Genomic DNA, 19,924 nt, shown 5'->3' with positions numbered 1-19,924 from the left:
TGTTTGGAAGGCAGATCTCCCAGCTGCTATCATTCCATCCTGTAAGGATCATTTTTCACATAGCCATTGCCCCAGAACCTTCAGGAGACCCAACCGATAGGAAATTGTTTTGCTCTCCTCTGATCTCTCAGCCCATTTGTCTGGATGTGGGTGGTTTGCTTTGGTTTTTGTGGCTCTTGTACTTGCGGCCTGGCGGCATGGCTATTTGGGTACCTGTGTGTTCTCTCCCAGTCTGTGCCCTGGGCTCCGTGAGGGTGGTGCTTGCATATTGTCTCCATGGCTCCCGGCATCCAGTGTGGCTTCTGTTACTCTGTACACACTCGAGAGAGACAGTAAATGCTTGCGTCTCTGCAGAGTTCGTGTTCTGTTTACTTCCCCACTATTTTAGATCCTTAAATGTATAGAATTTTGAGTTAGAATGGGCCTTTGAGAATTCTTAAATATTTAATGATATTTAGATAGTAACAACTCAGGTTTCTACAGAGTTAAGCTAATTTTCCTATTCCTGGATCTTCCAGTTTGGCCTGCTGGGTTATCTGATCTTGAACCTGTCTCTCGGGGAAAACATGGCAAGTAGCCTCATTAAACTATGGGTGTCTTTGGTCAGGAACTGGCTGGTTCTCCTCAGTGTCCTTTTTTCTGTTGGGTCAGAATAGTCAGAGCTATAGAGTTTCCTCCATACAAGGACAAAGGACAGTGAGGTCTCCTCTCACTTTAAATTTTTTTTACTTTTTTGGTTGCATTCTTGCTTCCTTGTTGATGTTAGAGTATGAGACTTTTATTTAGTATCTCATCTGTGTATTTTTAGATCTAACTGTAAGTTTGGTATTTAAGCATATAGTTGGACACTCCTAAATCTCAGTCTAAACAGACTGCCTGATTGTGTGCTTCTATTTTATGTTATTCTTAATTTTTTAAATATTTTTTATTTATTTTTGAGAGAGAGAGACAGACAGACAGAGGGAGACAGAGTGTGAGCCGGGGAGGGGCAGAGAGAGAAAGGGAAGACAGAGAATCCGAAGCAGACTGCAGGCTCTGAGCTGTCAGCACAGAGCCCGATGGGCCTCGAACTCACAAACCACGAGATCATGACCTGAGCCGAAGTCGGACGCTTAACCAACAGAGGCACTTCGGCACCCCTGATAGTTTTCAATAACTAGATTGTATGGAGAGGTAAATACGTTATAATATGCAGCTACAAATGTACAGTTACTGAGTACTGTCTCCTTTTCTCTAGGCACTTGGGTTTGAGTCATGTAGAGAGGTGTCTTTCCCCACGGCAACAACTATAACCTGCGTCCTTATGGGTACAAAGAGACCTCTAGCTGTTTGCAAGGGCGTACTGATCCACATTTGTAGAATACAGTTATATCTTCCAAATGCTAAAATAGTCTTCGTGATCGTAATAATAACTTCCTTTGTTTTGTAGCTACCAAATGACAGGCACCATGCCAGGTGCTTAAGTCCGTGATCTTTAATCATCCCTACTTGACAGGAAAATGTGGCCAAGAGGTACCATCACTTGCCAAAGCCATTCAGCTAATAAATGCCAAAGCTCTACTTTGAACCAATTTTGTGCAACATAAGAGCTTGTGCTCTTTTCTCTACACTGTGATAACTGTGCTCTTACGTTTCCTTTACCTTTTTATTTTGAAATAATGATGAACACTCAAGAACTTGGAAAACTAGTACAATACCTATAGCCCCTCCGATAACTATGCTGCTTGATCACAACCAGGAAATTTACGGCACAATACAGTCGACTGAGACCCTGACTACTTGAATTTCACCCGTGTTTCATGCACTCATGTTTTCATGTTTCTGCATACAATCCTATGACATTTGATCCCATGTATCATGTAACCACGCACTAGCAATCAAGAAAAGCAGCCATTTTGCCAGTGTGAAAGAACTTCCTCATGCTGCCCCTGTATAGCCACACCCTACTTCCCCTCGACCCCTGACAACCACTCCTCTGTTCTCCATCTCTACAATTTTGTCACTTCAAGAATGTCCTAAGTCGACTCCTATAGTGTGTGACCTTTGGACATTGGCCTCATCCACTCAAGCATGATGCTCCGAAGAGCCTTCCAGGTTGGTGTGTGTGTCCATAGTTCATCCTTTTTTGTAGCTGGGTTGTATTCCATGGCATGGATGTACCACATTCTTAGACTTTTTGAATTTTTAGAACACCTATAAGCTGTATTCATATTTTATAAAGAAATGCTTAGTTTTTCTATTATATAAAGGAGAAGGATTGGAAGTAAAACTTCAGCTTTCCTTGTATCCCCCAAAAGGATATCTTCTAAAGAACGAAAATTCAGTGAACACCTTTAAAACATTTTCTTTATTATCAAAGTAATCACCGCAATAAAGGAAGTATTGGATTTAAAAAACCTGTGTAGGTCTCCCTTTGTCCATGTGGCTTTTACGTTACTGTAGCCCGTGTAGTTTGTATGCTGCTGCTTCCCACGTAAGCTTATTTTTCCACGTACTGTAATTATTTTAGTAGCTGCATGCTTAGTCCATCACATTGACGAGTGGTAATTTTCTCCACCCCGATGTCCACCTCCGGCTCCATTGAGCATCTTCACGTATATAGTGTTCTTCCTGTCGTGCGATAGCTGGAGCCAAGCTCTTAAGAATGCTTAAGAGTCAGAAGGCAGGAGCATTTGGCTCTTTTGATGCGTGTTCCCAGAGCTTGGCTCAAATGTCAGCCCTTCCCCGTATTTCCTAAGCAAGCCACAGAAGCTTTTGAAAGCTTTGATTGCCATGTCAGGAACTGGGAGTAGTACGCCAGCATCTGGAATGGTTGTGAGGACAAAATCAGAAAGATGGCGTGCACGATGCCCCTGTACACCTGGCACAGGCGGGTTTCTCCATGCATGGCGGCTGCCGTCGTCTCGTGATGCTTGTGGTGTGACTTCACTAATGTGGTTCTGTCTTGCCAGCAGTTGTATGGACCCCTCGCACCCAGCGGTGGGGAAGGAATGTTGGAGAGGCACGGCTATGCACTCAGGCCCTTCTACTTCGTGAAGTGCGCCCCTGCCTAAGCTAGGCGCTCCTTCCAGATGTCTGGTTTCTAGCGTGGGGAATATAGACCTATGAATTTCGGCAGACAGAGTGAAGCAAGTGACATAGCAGCAATCTGAACCAAGTGTTCTAGAACTTCAGAGGAAGGAGTGGTCAACTCTAATTAGGAAGCAATGCTTTGTTAGAGGTGATGTTTGCTGAGCCAGGGCTTGAGCCACGGGGAGAAGACATCTGGTAGTTGGGAAGGATAGAAGATCCGGGGCAAAGAGAACACTGTGCCGTGTTTGAGGACTGCTGAAGGTATTCACTTCGCCAGAGTGCAGAACGGTGTGGGAGAAAGGCCTGCAGAGACCAGGTGGATGTGACACCATGGGGCCCTTGAAATTGTGTGCCTGGGAGTTCAGTCTTTATTCTATAGGCGATGCAGAATGGCACATGTTTGGGGATGCATTTCGATTGCATAACTGGCTATTGTAATGCTCGCTCTTTCACGTGTGATCTGTATCCTATTTTTGTTTATAAAAAGTGGTAAAAGGGCCAAGGTAAAATGCCCTAAAGCATATGTTCTTTTTTTAACAGATGTTTTTGATGTTTTAATGATACTGACAGAGATACTGACTTTTGTGTTTTTGTCCATTACAGGATTCTGCTCTAATACTTGATGTTCCTCTGGGTGTGATCTCCAGAATTGAAAAAATGGGAGGCGCGACAAGTAGAGGAGAAAATTCCTATGGTCTAGATATTACTTGTAAAGTAAGAGATTCAGTACTTTCTTGTGTGAAAAAAAGACACATTACTGTTGAATGATAAGTAAAGGTCAATGGGGGCTTAGAAAAAAATAATCAAAGACCCTTGTTCCTCTAAGGCCCTAGAAAGAATGGTTCTTCCTCGGGATCAAGCTTCCAAAACCGCCTGGGGAAATAGTTCCTATGAAAGAGTCCTGCTGTTGTCAGCATGTGTGAGGACTAACACCTGTCCTTCTGTCAGCTTGACTGAATAGGAAGAAAACTTCATAGATAGAATTTTCACACTCTCTAGTCTTTGCCCGAGTCTGCTCCTGGTGTCCCTTTGTGTGATGTGTTGCCAGCCGGACATCTTCACACCCTGAAAGGAAAGAGAAATGCAAGAGATTCTACCCTCTGTGAACAGGCTGTGCCTCTAACAACCTCTCTAACAGTGGTCTACCATGTTGCTTTGGCGTGGTGGGTGGCAGGGATTTAGTGGTAACAAAATTCACTCAGCAGTAATAGTAACGCTTCAGTGAGCCTCTGTGTTAGTCCACACACGTGCTAGGTGCTTTCCGTTCAGTCCTCAGGGCAATGCTCGGAGATGGACAATGGTGTCTCCACTTTATAGTTGTGAAGCCTGAGCATAAGAAGAGTTAAGTAACTGAGCTAAGATCACCCAACAAATGGCAAGGTTGGGATCCAAATACAACGAGATGGTCATTTTGCAAACAACAGGATAAACCTTCTGGAAAGAAAACTTCCTTTCCAGGGATTAAGGATCAGAAGACTACAATCTGAATCGAGTAATAAAATAGAATAATAACAGAATAGAAGACAATAATGGCCAATCCCAGAAAGAGCTAGAAGGGGTTTGGAGGTCATCTGTCCCAGTGGTTCTCACAGCTAGATCTGGAAGGTGTGGCCTTTGCTCAGGCACTTTGATTTCTTAAAACTAATCTCCTATGATTTTGTTTTGATTATGAATGTGGTACATTTGTTTTATTACCTCCAGTTTATAAAAGATGAAGACTAGTACACTCCATCACGAAGCAAAGGATTGTGTCACCATTAGACCTGAATTGAAATTCTCCGTCACTCCCCACCTTGGCTTTTTTTTTGTTTTTGTTTTTTGGGGGGGTTTTTTGGTGTTTTTTTTTAAATTTAATTTAATGTTTTAAAATTTACATCCAAATTAGCATATAGTGCAGCAATGATTTCAGGAGTAGATTCCTTAATTCCCCTTACCCATTTAGCCCATCCCCCCTCCCACAACCCCTCCAGCAACCCTCAGTTTGTTCTCCATATTTATGAGTCTCTTCTGTTTTGTCCCCCCTCCCTGTTTTTATATTATTTTTGCTTCCCTTCCCTTATGTTCATCTGTTTTGTCTCTTAAAGTCCTCATATGAGTGATGTCATATGATATTTGTCTTTCTCTGACTAATTTTGCTTAGCATAATACCCTCCAGTTCTATCCAAGTAGTTGCAAGTGGTTTTTGGTTTTTGTTTTAATCCAAGCTACCTTAAATTCCTTATTTATGATCCCAGCTACTGTCTTCACTTTGGGGCCTAGAAATACAAGGATTTACTTTTAAGGAAGGTTTTTGCATTTTGCATAAAAGGATCCATGGGAGTATAGAGTTTCCTATTACAGTACTCAAGAGAAAATGGGGTTGCTCTATCGACAGTTTTGAAAGTGACTTTCATTCTGATAGAATTTTTTTAAAAGTCCTATTTCTTGCCTTATCAGTAGGAAGAATTTTGTATTTAAACATTAGTCCCCCCAAAATTAATAAGACAGAGCACATTTCCCCCTTTGACTGCTTATTATAAAAACAAAGAGCTTAGGAACAACTCCACCAGGCATCACTTGCAAATGTTACACACATGTTTCTCAGTATTAGCATTCAGCCCAAAGATGATGGCCTAGAACACTTGTGGCTCAGCCTCTTAATTCCATTCTCTCCCTGGGAATGGCGATATCTCAAGAGTCCAATCCCATGTTCATAGAACAGACCTGAAGGTGATAGAAAGGGACCCTGCTGGGTCCAAGGCGGATGCTTCTGTCTCTCGGAGGTCATCTCCAGCTGGCATCAAGAAGCATCGTGCAGCTGTTACTCTACTGACACGGGTAGTTCTGAGCCCCCCAAATTTGGTCCTATCGGCTCTGCACGTGGGGATTTTGGCTTGCCAGTAGCGTCTTTCACCCTGGGGATGCAAGTCCCAGTGGGTGTCATCTAGCAGCAGAGGAGAATGTAGCTCTGAATATGCGAATTTTTAGCCAGGTGCCACAGGAGCCCCTGTTGACACCTTGGAGCCTTAAGGAAAAAAAAAAAAAAGAGCAAGCCAAATCTTACCATCACAGAACCTCCTCTCTTCTTTCATGCCGCACCCCCGTTTACTCGCTTTAAAGACAGCCTGGTATTTCGAGGTCAGCGGTGATGGGTGTTGTTTCTATAGAAATGCGTTATAGAAATGATGTGTCCGTAAATCAGCCCCTTGGTGTTGGTGCAATGGGGGGATGTTCACTTGGACTCACTACAGCGAGGCTTGGTGGATCATCACAGGACCCACTTGTCAAACAGGCCGAGGGTCTGACCATCCAGTTCTTCTGCCACAAGGCTCTTTGTCAGGTGCCTCTTCCCTGACAAGTCAGGCTCTCAGGAGACCAGGTGGAACTTACCACTTAGGATCGGCTCATATTTCTTTTGCAGATTTGGTGAGCTGCTGCCTGTGAGTCATTTGCCTTTTCCGTTTCAATTTTCTTGTTGGCAAGATGAGGTAGTAATTCTTTCTGTCCTTTAATTACATCTGAATCAGATGGCAACAAGAAGTTGCTTGAATCACTTGTGCTTTGGCACAGTGCAAGTAGTTGTTTGAATCACTGATAGATCAAAATAAATGGTTATCCAGAAATGGTCTAATTTCTAGCCAAGTGGTGAAGAGCAGTGAGATTCTGGCTTTATCATCTGACCCCGGGCTGTTAGGAGGGAAGTTCTGTGCGGGTCTTTCAGCCTCGTGGATCCTTGGCGATCCAGGGCTGTGCTCATGGCTCGGTTGCAGACCCTTTCAAACCATGTCATCCCAGTGAGATGATTATTCCCTTTTATTTGACTACTTCTTCGCATCACGAGCCAGCAACTAATAACCCAGTTTTCTTGGAATATGTTGTGAATCGGTTTTTGGATTTTATTCAGTTATGTGCTTTTAAAAACAAAAGCACAGAATCCTGTAGCTGGCAAGGCCCGGCAGATGCCATCTGTGTACAGAGTGAGCAATCTTGGGTCACTCATCAGAGGTCTTAGGGTCCAGTTCTTTATACCGCCTCTGCTGCCAGTGGCATTCTGGGATGTCTTTTATATGGCAAGGAGCTTGCTAGTCCTTCATGCCAAAGACTTACGAAGCTTTTAATGTGCTCCTGAGATAATAAATGAAAAAGCACTTTGAAACAAATATAAAGATGGTGATGTCCAAGACGAAGTACCCCAGGGTCCAGCACAGGGCTCGTTTTTTTGTAGCTGAAAGCACAGTGCAGAATGTGCCGGTTTTAGTGTTCAGCCATCACTTGGTCACAGCACCATGATCAACTTAAGAGACAGCCTAAAACCCCTCACTTCAAAGAGAAGACAGAATGTTGTATAAAAACAACTTGATATATAAGGGAGCACTTTTGGTTTGGGTTTGGTTTAAAAGAAGGTTTTCTTATCAAAGAGCTACATATTGGAAGCTGTTTTTACAATCCAGGTTTGAGCATTGATTTTTAGTTCCTGGAAGCATAGGGGTCCTTCACTGTGGTTTATCTGGAACTCTGTGCAAGTCAACTCGATAGGAAGAATACGTCCCATTGCTTTGCATGAGCACTTACTGTGCCAAGCATTTCCTGAACTGTTAGACTTGAAAGTAGCAGGAAGCAGAGGGAGAGAGCTTCCGTGTTTTCCTGACATGTTTGACAATTTTGAGATTACATGTGATAGCAGGTACACATTTGAAAAGTTCTATGAATAAAACACTCTTTTGTGATGAAAATACCGCAGCAGCCAGTTGGAGCAGATAGACACTGTAGAGGGTGTGCAAGGCAGGGTGTGATTTTTCTCGTTACAAAATGATTGTAGCTCTGTCTTCTTTTTAGCACTAGTTGCTTTGTTTTTACATTCGTGACTACGATGGGGAGTGTTTTGAGGTGTTCTTAAACTGGATATTTCAAAATACCACACAAAGCAAAGTGATTTTCTTAGTAATCTCGATTAATTGTCCTTTCAGGTAAGTGAATCTTCCACTCCTTTAGTTGAATAGATTTTTTGCTAAGGAATGTCACTTTATTTGAAGACTGAACTGTCGAATCTGTCTGCCCCCTAGGACATGAGGAACCTGAGGTTTGCGCTGAAACAGGAAGGCCACAGCAGAAGGGATATGTTTGACATTCTCACGAGATACGCCTTTCCCCTGGCACACAGTCTGGTAAATTCCAGGGTTCTCCCCAGCACTGGGGGGCTGTTGGGAGTCTACTCTTTCATCTTACGCTCTGTGCTGTACTTCCCGGCATGATACATATGCCAGGACGTTTATTAAAGATGATTGAATTGTTCCGGGGGTGGGGAGGGGGCAGGCCTCTCCTCCGCTAGTCCATGTGGGATGGCTCACCCCAGGTGACTGGAGCATCACCCTGGGCAGCCTGTGCTCTCCCCCCACCCCGGGCGCCCCCCGCCTTGGCTCACCCTCTTTAAAAGGCATGGGGTAGCGAGGCGGACCGTCGGCACCTTCCTTTCTCCATTGTGCCTGGCTTGCACCTCTTCTCCCCTCTCCTGCCCTGCTCTAGTCTAAGCAAACTTGGAGGCAAACACCTGCTACGGGGACGGCAAGGAAGTAATTCTTATAAATATAAATATAAATATAAATATAAATATAAATATAAATATAAATATAAATATAAATAAGCGCCTTTGCTTTGAGTCTAGGATGAGTATGCCACTGTGTAGACAAGGGGATCAAGGAGATCATTTGATTTTTGTTTTCTTTTCAATAATTGTTTATTTTTGAGAGACAGAGAGAGAGAAACAGCATAAGCAGGGAAGGGGCAGAGAGAGAGAGAGAGAGAGAGGGAGACACAGAATCTGAAGCAGGCTCCATCCAAGCTTCGAGCCATCAGCACAGAGCCCAACGTGGGGCCCGAACCCACGAATCGTGAGATCATGACCTGAGCTGGAGTTGGACGCTCAACTGACTGAGCCACCCAGGTGCCCCTGAAGGAGATCATTTGTAATGTAGCCCTTCTCCCTGAGGCCGTCTTTTAGGGCTTTTTGGCAATAGAGGCCTGAGGTTTGTTTGTTTGTTTTTCTAGTGAGACAAGGTTCCTCTCTTCCCAGATTTCATCGACAGTTGTTTTGGCCGAAGGAAATTCATGGTTGATGGAAGGGACAATTATACAAAGACTGGAGGTCTAGAAAGATATGAAGAACTCATGAGTCATGTGTTGATTACAGATTCACGTGTAATGCTTTAAACAAATGTAATGATACAGAGTTGAACATGTTTTCAGCCTTTTCTCAGGTTTTGATTAAATGTGGGTTTGAAAACCTATTTAAGAACTAAACAATTTCCTTAACTATTAGGGCTAATAGAGTTTTATGGGAACACATCTTTGGAATATGAACGTGTGAATGTAAGTCTAATCCACGAAAATGCAGTTAGGGGGTGTGTTCTGTCTTAGGCTTTGCATATCTGGCCCGAAATAATCAGAAATTTGCTCCTATAAGTCCATCTCTCTGGCATCTTTTGTCTCTTTTAGGGTTTACTCCCCTAAAAAGTCAGTTCTTACACCAACTTTCTCCTAAACTACTGTCCCATCTCTCTCCTCCATCCAAAGTTCTAGAAAGAATAGTCTGTTCTCCTCTCCAGTTTATTCATTCCTCCAGCCCATTTCAGTATCTACCTTTAAAAAAAATTTTTTTTAATGTTTGTTTATTTTTGACACAGAGAGACAGAGAGAGAGAGAGAGAGAGAGAGAGAGCATGAGTGGGGGAGGGGCAGAGAGAGAGAGGGAGACACAGAATCTGAAGCAGGCTCCAGGCTCTGAGCTGTCAGCACAGAGCCCGACGCGGGGCTCGAACTCACAGACCGTGAGATCATGACCTGAGCCGAAGTCGGACGCTCAGCCGACTGAGCCACCAAGGCGCCCCCAGTATCTACCTTTATTGCAGGTACCTTTTTGGAACTCAAGCTCTTACTGGCCAAATCTAGTGGCTCACTTCAGTCTTTATTCTGTTTGATCTTCCCTCAGAATTCACCAGTTTTGAGCACCCGTTCTAGCAAGTCCTGGTTTCTGTGTTATTCTGCCAACTTGACTGCCCTTCCCAGTCTCCACTGCCTCTGTCTTTTCCTTGGTGGACCATCTCGGTGCTGGTCTGCTCTCAGACACCTTCTCCTGTTACGCACTTTGCCTTGATGGTTTTGTTTCGTCCCATAGTGTAGGCCGCCACTGCTGTATTGGTGATTTCAAAATCTAGCCCTGACGCTGGCCTCCAGTGAATCTAACAAGCCCAATTCTCAAACATCTTCCTGTGGAAGTCCATGAGAATCACAAGCTTGTTGTCTCTCCCAACCTTTTTGCAGCTCACCAGACCTGTTCTTCAGCCTACATGTCCCTCGGTCGGGAGGATCCTCACTTGCTCAGGTTCGAGAGTTTGTAGTCAGCTGTCTTATTCCCTTGCTGCCTTGCCACCCATAGCTACATCCATTCCAAATCTTAGAGGTTCTACTTACTAGTAACTCTCACATATTTCTTCCCATTTCTGCTTGTGCTTCCTCTTTTAAGCCATGCTTCCTAACTGGCTTCTGTTCTTTCACTTTCTCTCCTTCCAATTTACTCTTTACGGTGCTGCCAGTTGTTTTTAGTGGAACTACAATCATGTCAGTGCGTCCCACTCTCCACACACACGCACACACAAAATGCTCAGTGACTTCCCGTGGCTTATACCCTGCGCTCCGCCGTGTGCTCCTCTGGTATACATGGAGCTTTCGCAGCGTGGAGTCTTTGGTTTTTCTATCCCCTTTACCAGCAGGCTTCCTGTCTCTTTAAAGCCCATCCTCCACCACCTCGCTCAGCCCTAAGTCCTTTTACATACTGTGTGCGTCCCTCACCGCCCCCTGTAGGGTTGGTCTGGCCTCTCACTTGTTAGACTTTGCAGGTCCCTCCATTAAAGCACTTACCTCAGTCTGCCTTACGTAATAATTATGTAGTAATTGCCTACCTCCTGCTCTACTATGGGCTTATCAAGGCGGGGACCAGCCTTTATTTTTCTCACCTCAGCATAATGACTTCTGCATGGGAGTTGTATAATGATGGCTTTTTTATTGAATTCAGGGCTAGTAGAAAGTGAAGGAAAAATCCATTTTATGGAAATGAGCGGGATGCATTTCTGGACGTTGTGGATGGAGCTCAGGCGCCTAGGATCGCAAGTTGCTGCCACTGGAGCAATCCCCAGAGGGGTTGATTCCTCAGGTCTGTGGTACTTCACCGTAGCTCTTGTACCTGTGCTGGAAATCACTACGTCTTCCTTGGGAAGTCAGTAAAGTGACAAACTTGAGAAAAAATGTGAGCCTGATTGCTTATACAGAGTTTTAGGAAATTACATTCTCTAAGTTTTAACCACTAAAAGTCAGCTTTAAAAAAAAAAGTTAAACTAGTCATCAAATCAATACAAGACAAGATACAGCTAAAAACTGATCAGCTATTAGCATGGCTTTTGGAATATCCGTTCCTGCTCTGCAAGTTGACATGTACAGCCGCCTCATGACTTCATTTCAGGGCACTGTGTTGGGTGGCGTCAGGGAGCAGAGGGCGCAAATGAGGAGTGGTTGCTACCTCGTACTATTCACAGATGTGACACAAAAGATAGGACACACATGTGTGGCCCCGATACGGAACTGTTCCATATCCCAACTTTTTTGAATCTGGAAAAGTGGCCCGAGCAAGGAGACAGAAGCCAGTTGGTAGGGATCTAAAGAAAGAGTTGGTGGTGTTTAAAAAACAAAGGGGTATCAGCTGGGTTGAGGGAAGAAGTGTTTCACTTAGAACCCGAGAAAGGTGAATGAATGTATTTGGGTGCAGGGGAGAGGAGCCTTGCCTCTTTTCAAGGCAAGAGAGAGAAGGGATCTTTCTGGAGCAGGATCCCTGGGGAAGGCTGAGGGGGACGGGGTGAAGCCCAGTTGGTGGGGCAGTTTGGGAAAGGAGAAGGGACAAATTCCTCTGAGACAGGAGGGAAAGAAAAGTTTGCACACTGCCACAGTGGGGAATGTGAGAGTGTGCCAGAAAGGGATTTCCTGGAAGCCCTAATCTAAGCCTGATTGCATTAAACAATACAAAGGGCCCTGCTTGAAAAATATCACTTTGTTAACATTGTTGAAACTGGTAAATCAGCTGCAGATTATCTCAGTGAATTTTTTTTTTATTGTAAGCATTTGAGGCCACAAGTAATCTTGCTGTTGTATCCATGAAATGGTGTATGGAGGCCAGGAGACCTAGGTTCGAAATCCAGCCATGGGGTGAACAGTGTACCAGGGGGCTTTTTGCTTTCCGACCACCCCTTTGGCTCTGTCTTGCCTCCTTCCTCAGTAGTATTTTCACCATGTAGTGTGTTCACGTTAGGACTTAAACTTTGTTTTTTTATTTGTTTCAAATTTTTATTTAAATTCTAGTTAGTTAACATATAGTGTAATATTGGTTTCAGGTGTAGAATTTAGTCATTCATCACTTACATACAACACCCAGTGCTGCTGATAACAAGTGCCCTCCTTAATGCCCATCCCCTGCCCCCCTCCCTCTATCAACTCTATCGTTAAGAGTCTCTTGTGGTTTGTTTCCCTCTCTCTTTTTTGCTCCTTCCCCTATGTTCGTCTGTTTTGTTTCTTAAATTCCACACATGAGTGAAATCATATGGTGTTTGTCTTTCTCTGACTTATTTCACTTAGCAGAATACACTCTAGCTCCATCCACATCATTGCAAATGGCAAGATTTCATTCTTTTTGGTGGCTGAGTAGTATTCCATTGTGTGTATGTGTGTCTGTGTCTGTACACATACATACATACACCACATCTTCTTTATCCATTCATCAGTCGGTGGACATTTGGGCTCTTTCCATACTTTGGCTATTGTTGATAGCGCTGTTATAGACATCGGGTGCATGTGTCCCTTCGAATCTGTATTTTTATATCCTTTCTATCCTTCCTAGCAGTGCAATTGCTGGGTGGTAGGGTAGTTCTGTTTTTAAGTTTTTAAGGGAACCTCCATACTGTTTTCCAGGGTGGCTACACCAGTTTGCATTCCCACCAACAGTGTAACTGGGTTCCCCTTTCTCCACATCCTCGCCAACACCTGTTGTTGCGACCTAAACTATGAATTGAACTTGAGCAGTTTAGCCACCCACAGTCGACCCCAACCCATTAATTCGATTGTTTCTATATTATGTCAATCCATTAAGACTTGAACATTGTTCTTGTAGCATTTTCCACTTCAGCCAAAGTGTTTATTTTCTTGGTTTATTTTTGTTTTGCCTGACAAACGCTAGAAATTGTAATTTTACAAACTGCATTGTAAATGCTACTTCTAGGTAAATGATATATTTTTATAAGAAACGTGACCACACTTCTGACTTAACTTTTTGAAGGCAGGAACAAAAATTATACATATGAACAGAGCCTGATAGCACCACAGAATAGAGTACGTAATCATTGGGGTGATTTGCTCCATGCCGAAATTCTTCTTTCATTGATTTCCTTTATTGTTTGCTCATTTGTTACTCCGTTGGGATAACCAGACAGAATATAAATTTTAGATGAGTGTTTAACTGTTAATCCCAACGTACCATTGAGTCATGAACTCAATTTATTAGTTTCCAACTAGCATTTTAAAATTGAGTAGAAGAGAAAATGTTAACAGCACAGTACCTAATACAGGTATGTATGGTTTGGTCAAATGTTTGTTTCAGAGGTGTGTGTGTGTGTACAGGGTCAGGGGGAGTGTAACGTGTATGGTTTTCTGTTTATCATCATCTAGAAAGCTTGAAAAACAGTCTTTGAGGTAATGGCAGAATATGTAGAATAAAATGCTCTTTAACTTAATTTAGGCATTAATAAAGTCACTTCCATCTGTTTTTACCACTGTAGGCTGTACTGTCTTGAATTTTGTTGCAGTGAACGGCTTGAGTTTTGACAAAAATCCTGGGGTGTAGACTCACATAGGGAAGTGGAGAGCTGGAAGGAGTAGAGCCTGGGACCCGGTCGCCAGGTTCATGGCAGCCGCTGATGAGGGAGAGGCAGACAGAGGACTTGTTTACAGAGCCCTTCTGGTGTGGGGTCACGAGTACATGCCATGCCGTCCAGCGGCCCGTGTCTGAATCTGGCTCAGTCGCATACCTGCTTGGCAACTTTGGAAGCCACGTAATATTTATGTGCTTCAGTGTTCTCATCTGTAATGAGGATAATAACAGTCTCTACCCCATAGAGTTTTTATGAGGATTAAATGTAAACTGTTTACAACAGTGCCTGGCACGCAATAAGTGCCCTTTTGGTGTCAGCGGTGCAGTCGTGCGCCATTTTCCCAGCAGGTGCAAAGAAGGATGATTACCCCAACACACGTTTGTTCCCCAGAACATTAATAAAGTAATTGTGATAATATGTGAGACACTTTAAGTCCCTTAAAACAAAGATGCCATATAGATAAGGTTACTGTTCTTAACAAACCACCGGTTGTACTTTGATAAAGGATTAATTGAAAGTGTTAAATTTCGGTGTGTCAAATCCAAAAAGCATCTTGAAATGTGAATGAGGGGCGGCAGTGATACTCTTCAGAAATGGTTTTCCGGTGTTGCTTTCTTTCCATCTTTTGACCCCACGTAGGCCTCCTGCTTTCCGGGTGGCACAGCTCACCCGGGTGTGTGTCCCTGTGCTTTGTACTTTTCTGTGCCGTTCTAGATGAAGCTCTCGAACACTGCACGGTTTCTTGCCTCTTGTTGCTCTGTGAGCTCATCAGCACCCAGGTAGTTTCAAAGGTTGGCAGTGTCTCGTTTGTTTTCGTACACTTGACCTTCCTGTGGGCAGTAGGAATAGGCACAGGAGAGGAGACTCTGGCTGTGCTTTTGAGAGAAACAGCTGGGTCTCAAAACCTTTTCCATGGATACTAGCAGCCTTCCGGGGACCGATGGCGTGGCGCCTGCTACGGTGAGCAGCATAGGAGGACAGAGTGTTAAAAATGGCTGCACCTTTAGGACAGGGCCTGTCTGCATTTGCAGGTGTCTGGGACTCCTGCCTTTGCTTCTGAGTCTTTGGCATTTTCTTCCTTTTGGCCAGCTTTGGTGAGCCACATCGAATCTGGTATCTGGCTGAAGCACTGTGCCGGTTCTACCTTGTGTCCTCTCTGGCTCAAGTCCAGTTGTACTTGCTTATAAAAATGACGATGTACACATTGTGGGGGTGCACATCTGTTCTGATGACTTGAATGAGAGGTGTAAATGGTCCTGTGGATAGGCTATTAAAAACAAGGGTGCTTTTCCCTGGGCCTTTGTTTTCCAGTCCAGAATTGGGGAAATTTTTATAAATTGCTTTGAGATTTTAAAAATTTCAGACTGAAATTTAGTGGACTCTTACTTCCCAGGCTGACCACAGGATAAAAGCACACAGCTCATTTTCAGAAGGCAATTGAAATGAGAAGCAGTGCTGTGTGTAGACACACACACACACGCACACCCCTACACACCTACCTCTACCTGTCTTTCAGCCTAGATGTGGCTTTAGGACTGAAGAATGTCTTAGTTCTCAAGTTTCTTTGTGCCCAGGACTCTTTTTTCTTTCTTGGATAAGCAGTAAATGTGTGCCAATTGAGGGTCTCCTCGTGCCTCCTGCCGCCTCCAAGACTTGGCCTTGGTCTCTGTCAGTCTCTCTCTTCTCCCTGCTCTCCATCTCCTGGAACCGTGCTCCCAGCTGGGCTGTCCCCACAGTGCCACCCCCATTCAGAAGTCTAGTGTTCACTGCCTGCCTGCACGTCCTTGGCAGCCGCTCACTTCACAGCTCACCTGACTTCTCGCCCTCCTACTGCAGGGAACCTGTGCTTTTGAACGTGACTCAAGACCCTGTAAGTTCTCAAGCCACTGCTCCTTTCAGGGGTTTGTTTGTTTGTTTGTTTGTTTGTTTGTTTGTTTTTTAACTACTGAGTAGCTATAAGAAAATGTTTGTAAAACATATGTAAAGTATAAAGAAGTATGCGATCTGGAACATCCATCTGTCTCCCAGGATGTCATGTCTTTGACTTCATTCACCACGGCTCTCTGCAGCCCGGCCTGGTCTGCTGGCTTCTGGTTTGCTGGCTCGAGGTGCCTAGTTTGCCAGGCTGTTTTGTGATTTTTGCCAGTGAGCTCCTATTCCTTGGACCTTTATGGGAATCCTCTGAGGCCAGGATTGAAGGCAGTTTGGCATTTCCTTCTGCCAGGCATCTTAGGGCACCACAAATGGGGGATGGTTACAGATTAGATTCTCTGCCTGATGTCTTCTGGGCCATCCGACTTTTATGAGTTTGGGCTACGAATTGGTTAAATTTGCTGCCGTGTGGCTACAAATTCCTGGTGGGGGACAGCAGTAGAGATTTTTTTCTCCCTTAATTAACACCAATAATCTAGACAGGTAAGTTCCTTGGAGTCTCAGGGGGCCAGTTCCTATTTGTGCTTAACCCTGAGGTTGTAGCACTTGGGAGGCCAGCCTGTACAGGAGCTCATTTCCAGTTTGATGCCCATCCTAGCATCTGGGTGGGCCTGGGGCTTTATGTCCTTATGTCCTATCTCTTGGACCCCAAGAGGCCATGGAAACCAATTCCGTGAGTACCCTGAGGTAAAAGCCCGTGCTTTCCTCTTGGTCTCTGAGTTCCTGTTTGTGGCTAGTTTTTAGCCTCTGCGTATTTATTCCCCCCCAGCCAGCTCATCGGAGCATTTTTAGAAAGGTTTCTGTTTTATCCAGCATCGTTAGATGTTCTCAGCAGAAGGCTCACTTAGGGCATCTGTACCATCACACTTCCAGATACCTCTCCGTGTGGCTTCTGAGATCTGAAGGGCCTGGTCCTCTGCCTCTTTAGCTTCTTTTCAGCTTCCTTGGCTTCCTTGCGCTAAGTGTGGGTTTTCTAGAAAAATCCATCCTTCCCCTCCTCCTCGCTCTATGCCATCCCCTCATCAGTCTCTCTTCCCCTCATGTCTTCCAGCACTGCCTGTCTGGGCATGACTTGCACATCCAAAGCTTCATGTTTCCCTTTCGTGGCTCCATAACTTCAACTGACACCAAAACATTTGTCTAAAATTAATCTCTCCTCTTTCCCTTAAACCTACTCATTTGTGCTCCCAGTTTCTTGTGCTGTCTTCCCCTCCTCCAAAATCCAGGCCACTCGAAGATTTCCCTTTTCCTGAACATTTACTGAAGCCAGCCTGACTTGGTTCAGGTTTTCATCTCCTCTTTTCTCAACTGCCGAGATGGTACTTAAACTAGTTGCCGTGCTTCCTTTTTGTCTCTGATCTGGTCCAGCCCTGCACGTGCTGTCTGTCGCTTCCCTCTCCCCCGGACACGACTCACATTCCCCTGCCCCTAAAACTTTGCCAGTCCCTCCCTCTCAGTCAGTGTCAGTGCAAACTTCTATCTCCCTCATTTTGTGTGTGCCTCACCTCTCAACTGTCCCCACTTTTTTCTACCCCCTCCTATGCTCTGGTGTTTGCTGATGGCCTCATATTCTCGGAGTTTGGGTCCCATTTGGGCCTTTTTGTCACATCATTGTTATTACCATGTCCAAAGTCATCTTACCCTTCCAGGCCCCTCTCTCCAGAAGTAACCTAGGCATTCTCTGGAGCCCCAGGTGCCTTATCTGTACCTCTCATGGCACTTAACTGCTCTCCTCTTTACACGATTGATTGATAGTTGTGCCTCCTTGTCACTCTCCTTTGGAGGATTTCTAACCCCTTACAGACAGTACCTGGGTCTTACTCGTCTTTTTGTATACTTAATACCTTGTTCATAGTAGGCCCTTGGTAAATGTTTGTTGAATTAATATACTAAGGTCAGTAGAGTGAATAAATTAAGAACCAGCAGCAACCAAGTCATCAATAAGAATATTCTGTTGAGAAAGGGCATTTATTCAACAAGTACTACTTTAAAATTTTGAAAATAGGCCATATATGACCGTAGTTGAAAATTCAGGAAGTATAAAAGGTATTGTTGTGGACCAAATGTGTGTGTCCTTCCCAAATCATACTTTGAAGCCCTAACCCCCCAGTGTGATGGATGATATTTGGAGGTTGGGCTTTTGAGAGGTGTAGGTTTAGATGAGGTCCTGGAGGTGGAGCCCCATGATGGGATTAGTGACCTTGGAGGAAAAGCGATGGACCAGAGCTGGTTGGCTGCCCTCTGTAGACCAGGAAGTGGGTCTCACCAGAACCCGACCATGCTGGCTCCTTGACTTTACGCTTCACAGCCTCCAGAACTGTGAGAAATAAATGTTCACTGTTTTAGGCCCCCAGTCTGTGGTAACTTGTTATGCTAGCCAGAGCTAACTAAGACAGGCATGTAGTAAAAATCTCTCCCTCCCTGCACTGTTCGCCCATCTCTTTCCCCTCCTCACAGACACCCAGGGTTGTCACTCTGTTAATGTCCACCCAGTGATGGTTTAGGCCTGTTCATGCAACTTGTTAGTTGTATTCTTTCCCCCTTTGACCCTAGCAATAGTATGCTATATGTGCCCTTCCATACCTTGATTTTAAATTTACCAGTACATATCACCTAATAATGGACTTCTTCATCCTATTTATGGCCATATAGTACTCTGTTGACCGTACCATACTTTATTCAGTCCTCTATTGACGGGCGTTGAGATCATTGCCAATCATTTGCTGTTACACAAACTGTGGTCGGTAACCTTGCACATACATCATTTTGTATGTGTTCATGTATGTTTTAGGATACATTCTTAGAGTAGAATTACTGCTATTACCAAATTCCGTTCGAGGAAGATGTACTGGCATTCCCTCCCGTGTGCACTGTGTCTGCCTGTTTCCAGACATCCCCTCCAACTCTGTTAGTTTCCTAAAGCTCCTGCAACACACGGCTGCAAACTTGTGGCCTATGAAAACACAAGTCTTACAGTCCTAGAGGTCAGAGGTCGAAAATGAGTCTCCCTGGGTTAAAATTGTGGTGTGTGGGGCTTGTGTTCCTCCTGGAGGCTCTCGGGGAGAGTCCATTCCTTGCATTTTCTGGCTTCTAGAGGTGCCTGCATCCCTTGGCTCATGGCCCCTTGCTCCCTTTACAGAGCTAATAGCAGTGGTCAAGTCCTTTGAATTATTCTGACTTTATTCCATCATCACTCTCCTTCTCTGATTCCAACTCTTCTAACTCCTTCCACATCACAGGACCCTTATGATGACATTGGCACTCCGGGGAAATCCAGAGTACCCTTCCTATCTTAAAAGGCGATTAGAAATCTGAATTCCATCAGCAACCTAATTCCTCTTTGCCATGTATGGTAACATGACACGGGTCACAGGGATTAGGACATGGACATCTTCGTGGGGTCATTCTGCCAACTGTACCAATCCCAGTATGCTTTCTGTCTTTTTCAATCTCTGCTAATCTAATAGGTGAAAATGTGGATTCATAGTTTTATTTTGTATTTATCCTATCCTATTTGACTAAAATTGAATATCTTTTGGTTTGAGCTATTTGCCTTTCTATTTGTTCTCTGTGACTTCTGCCTATATTTCTTTTGGAATTTTGGTCTTTTTCTTGTTGAAGGAGTTCTTTATGTACTAGCTGTGCTCGTAATACAAGTTGCAGTTATTTTCCCCACATGTATGTCTTTTGACTTAGGGTGGCTTTTGCTATGGGGATTTTTTTTTAATCTTTATTTGTGAGTGTTCATCATTTTTTTTTCTTTTTGGGGATGGGGATCCCTAAGACAGCCCTAAGTTTGATGATTCATCAGGAGAGTTCACAAGACTTTATTAACACATAGTCGTACTCACAAGTGTGATTTATTACAGCAAAAGGGTACAGAGGAAAAGCAGCAAAAGGGAAAGGTGTATGGGGTAGAAGTCATGGTAGAAACTCTGCACGAGCTTCCAGAGTTTTCTCCCCATGGAGTCACACAGG

The 19,924-nt window shown here is 44.2% G+C and overlaps 1 protein-coding gene across 2 annotated transcripts in view; it reads left to right on the top strand.

Annotated features, from left to right (window-relative positions):
* MTM1 (myotubularin 1) overlaps window positions 1–19,924 on the top strand; it is a 97,462-nt gene that overhangs the window by 38,128 nt on the left and 39,410 nt on the right. For both annotated transcript variants that reach the window (XM_047097742.1, XM_047097741.1), the window contains 2 exons: window positions 3,676–3,786; window positions 8,115–8,216. In XM_047097742.1, the coding sequence (XP_046953698.1) occupies window positions 3,676–3,786; window positions 8,115–8,216 (213 nt within the window). The remainder of the gene's footprint in view (window positions 1–3,675; window positions 3,787–8,114; window positions 8,217–19,924) is intronic.

The sequence above is a fragment of the Lynx rufus genome, unplaced genomic scaffold (assembly GCF_022079265.1).
Source record: "Lynx rufus isolate CCGP_SWC_20201006 ecotype Redwood Valley unplaced genomic scaffold, mLynRuf1.p SCAF_40, whole genome shotgun sequence".
NCBI classification, from domain to species: Eukaryota; Metazoa; Chordata; class Mammalia; order Carnivora; family Felidae; genus Lynx; species Lynx rufus.
Note: the sequence above shows the minus strand (reverse complement) of the source record. Positions and strands in the feature narration are given on the sequence as shown.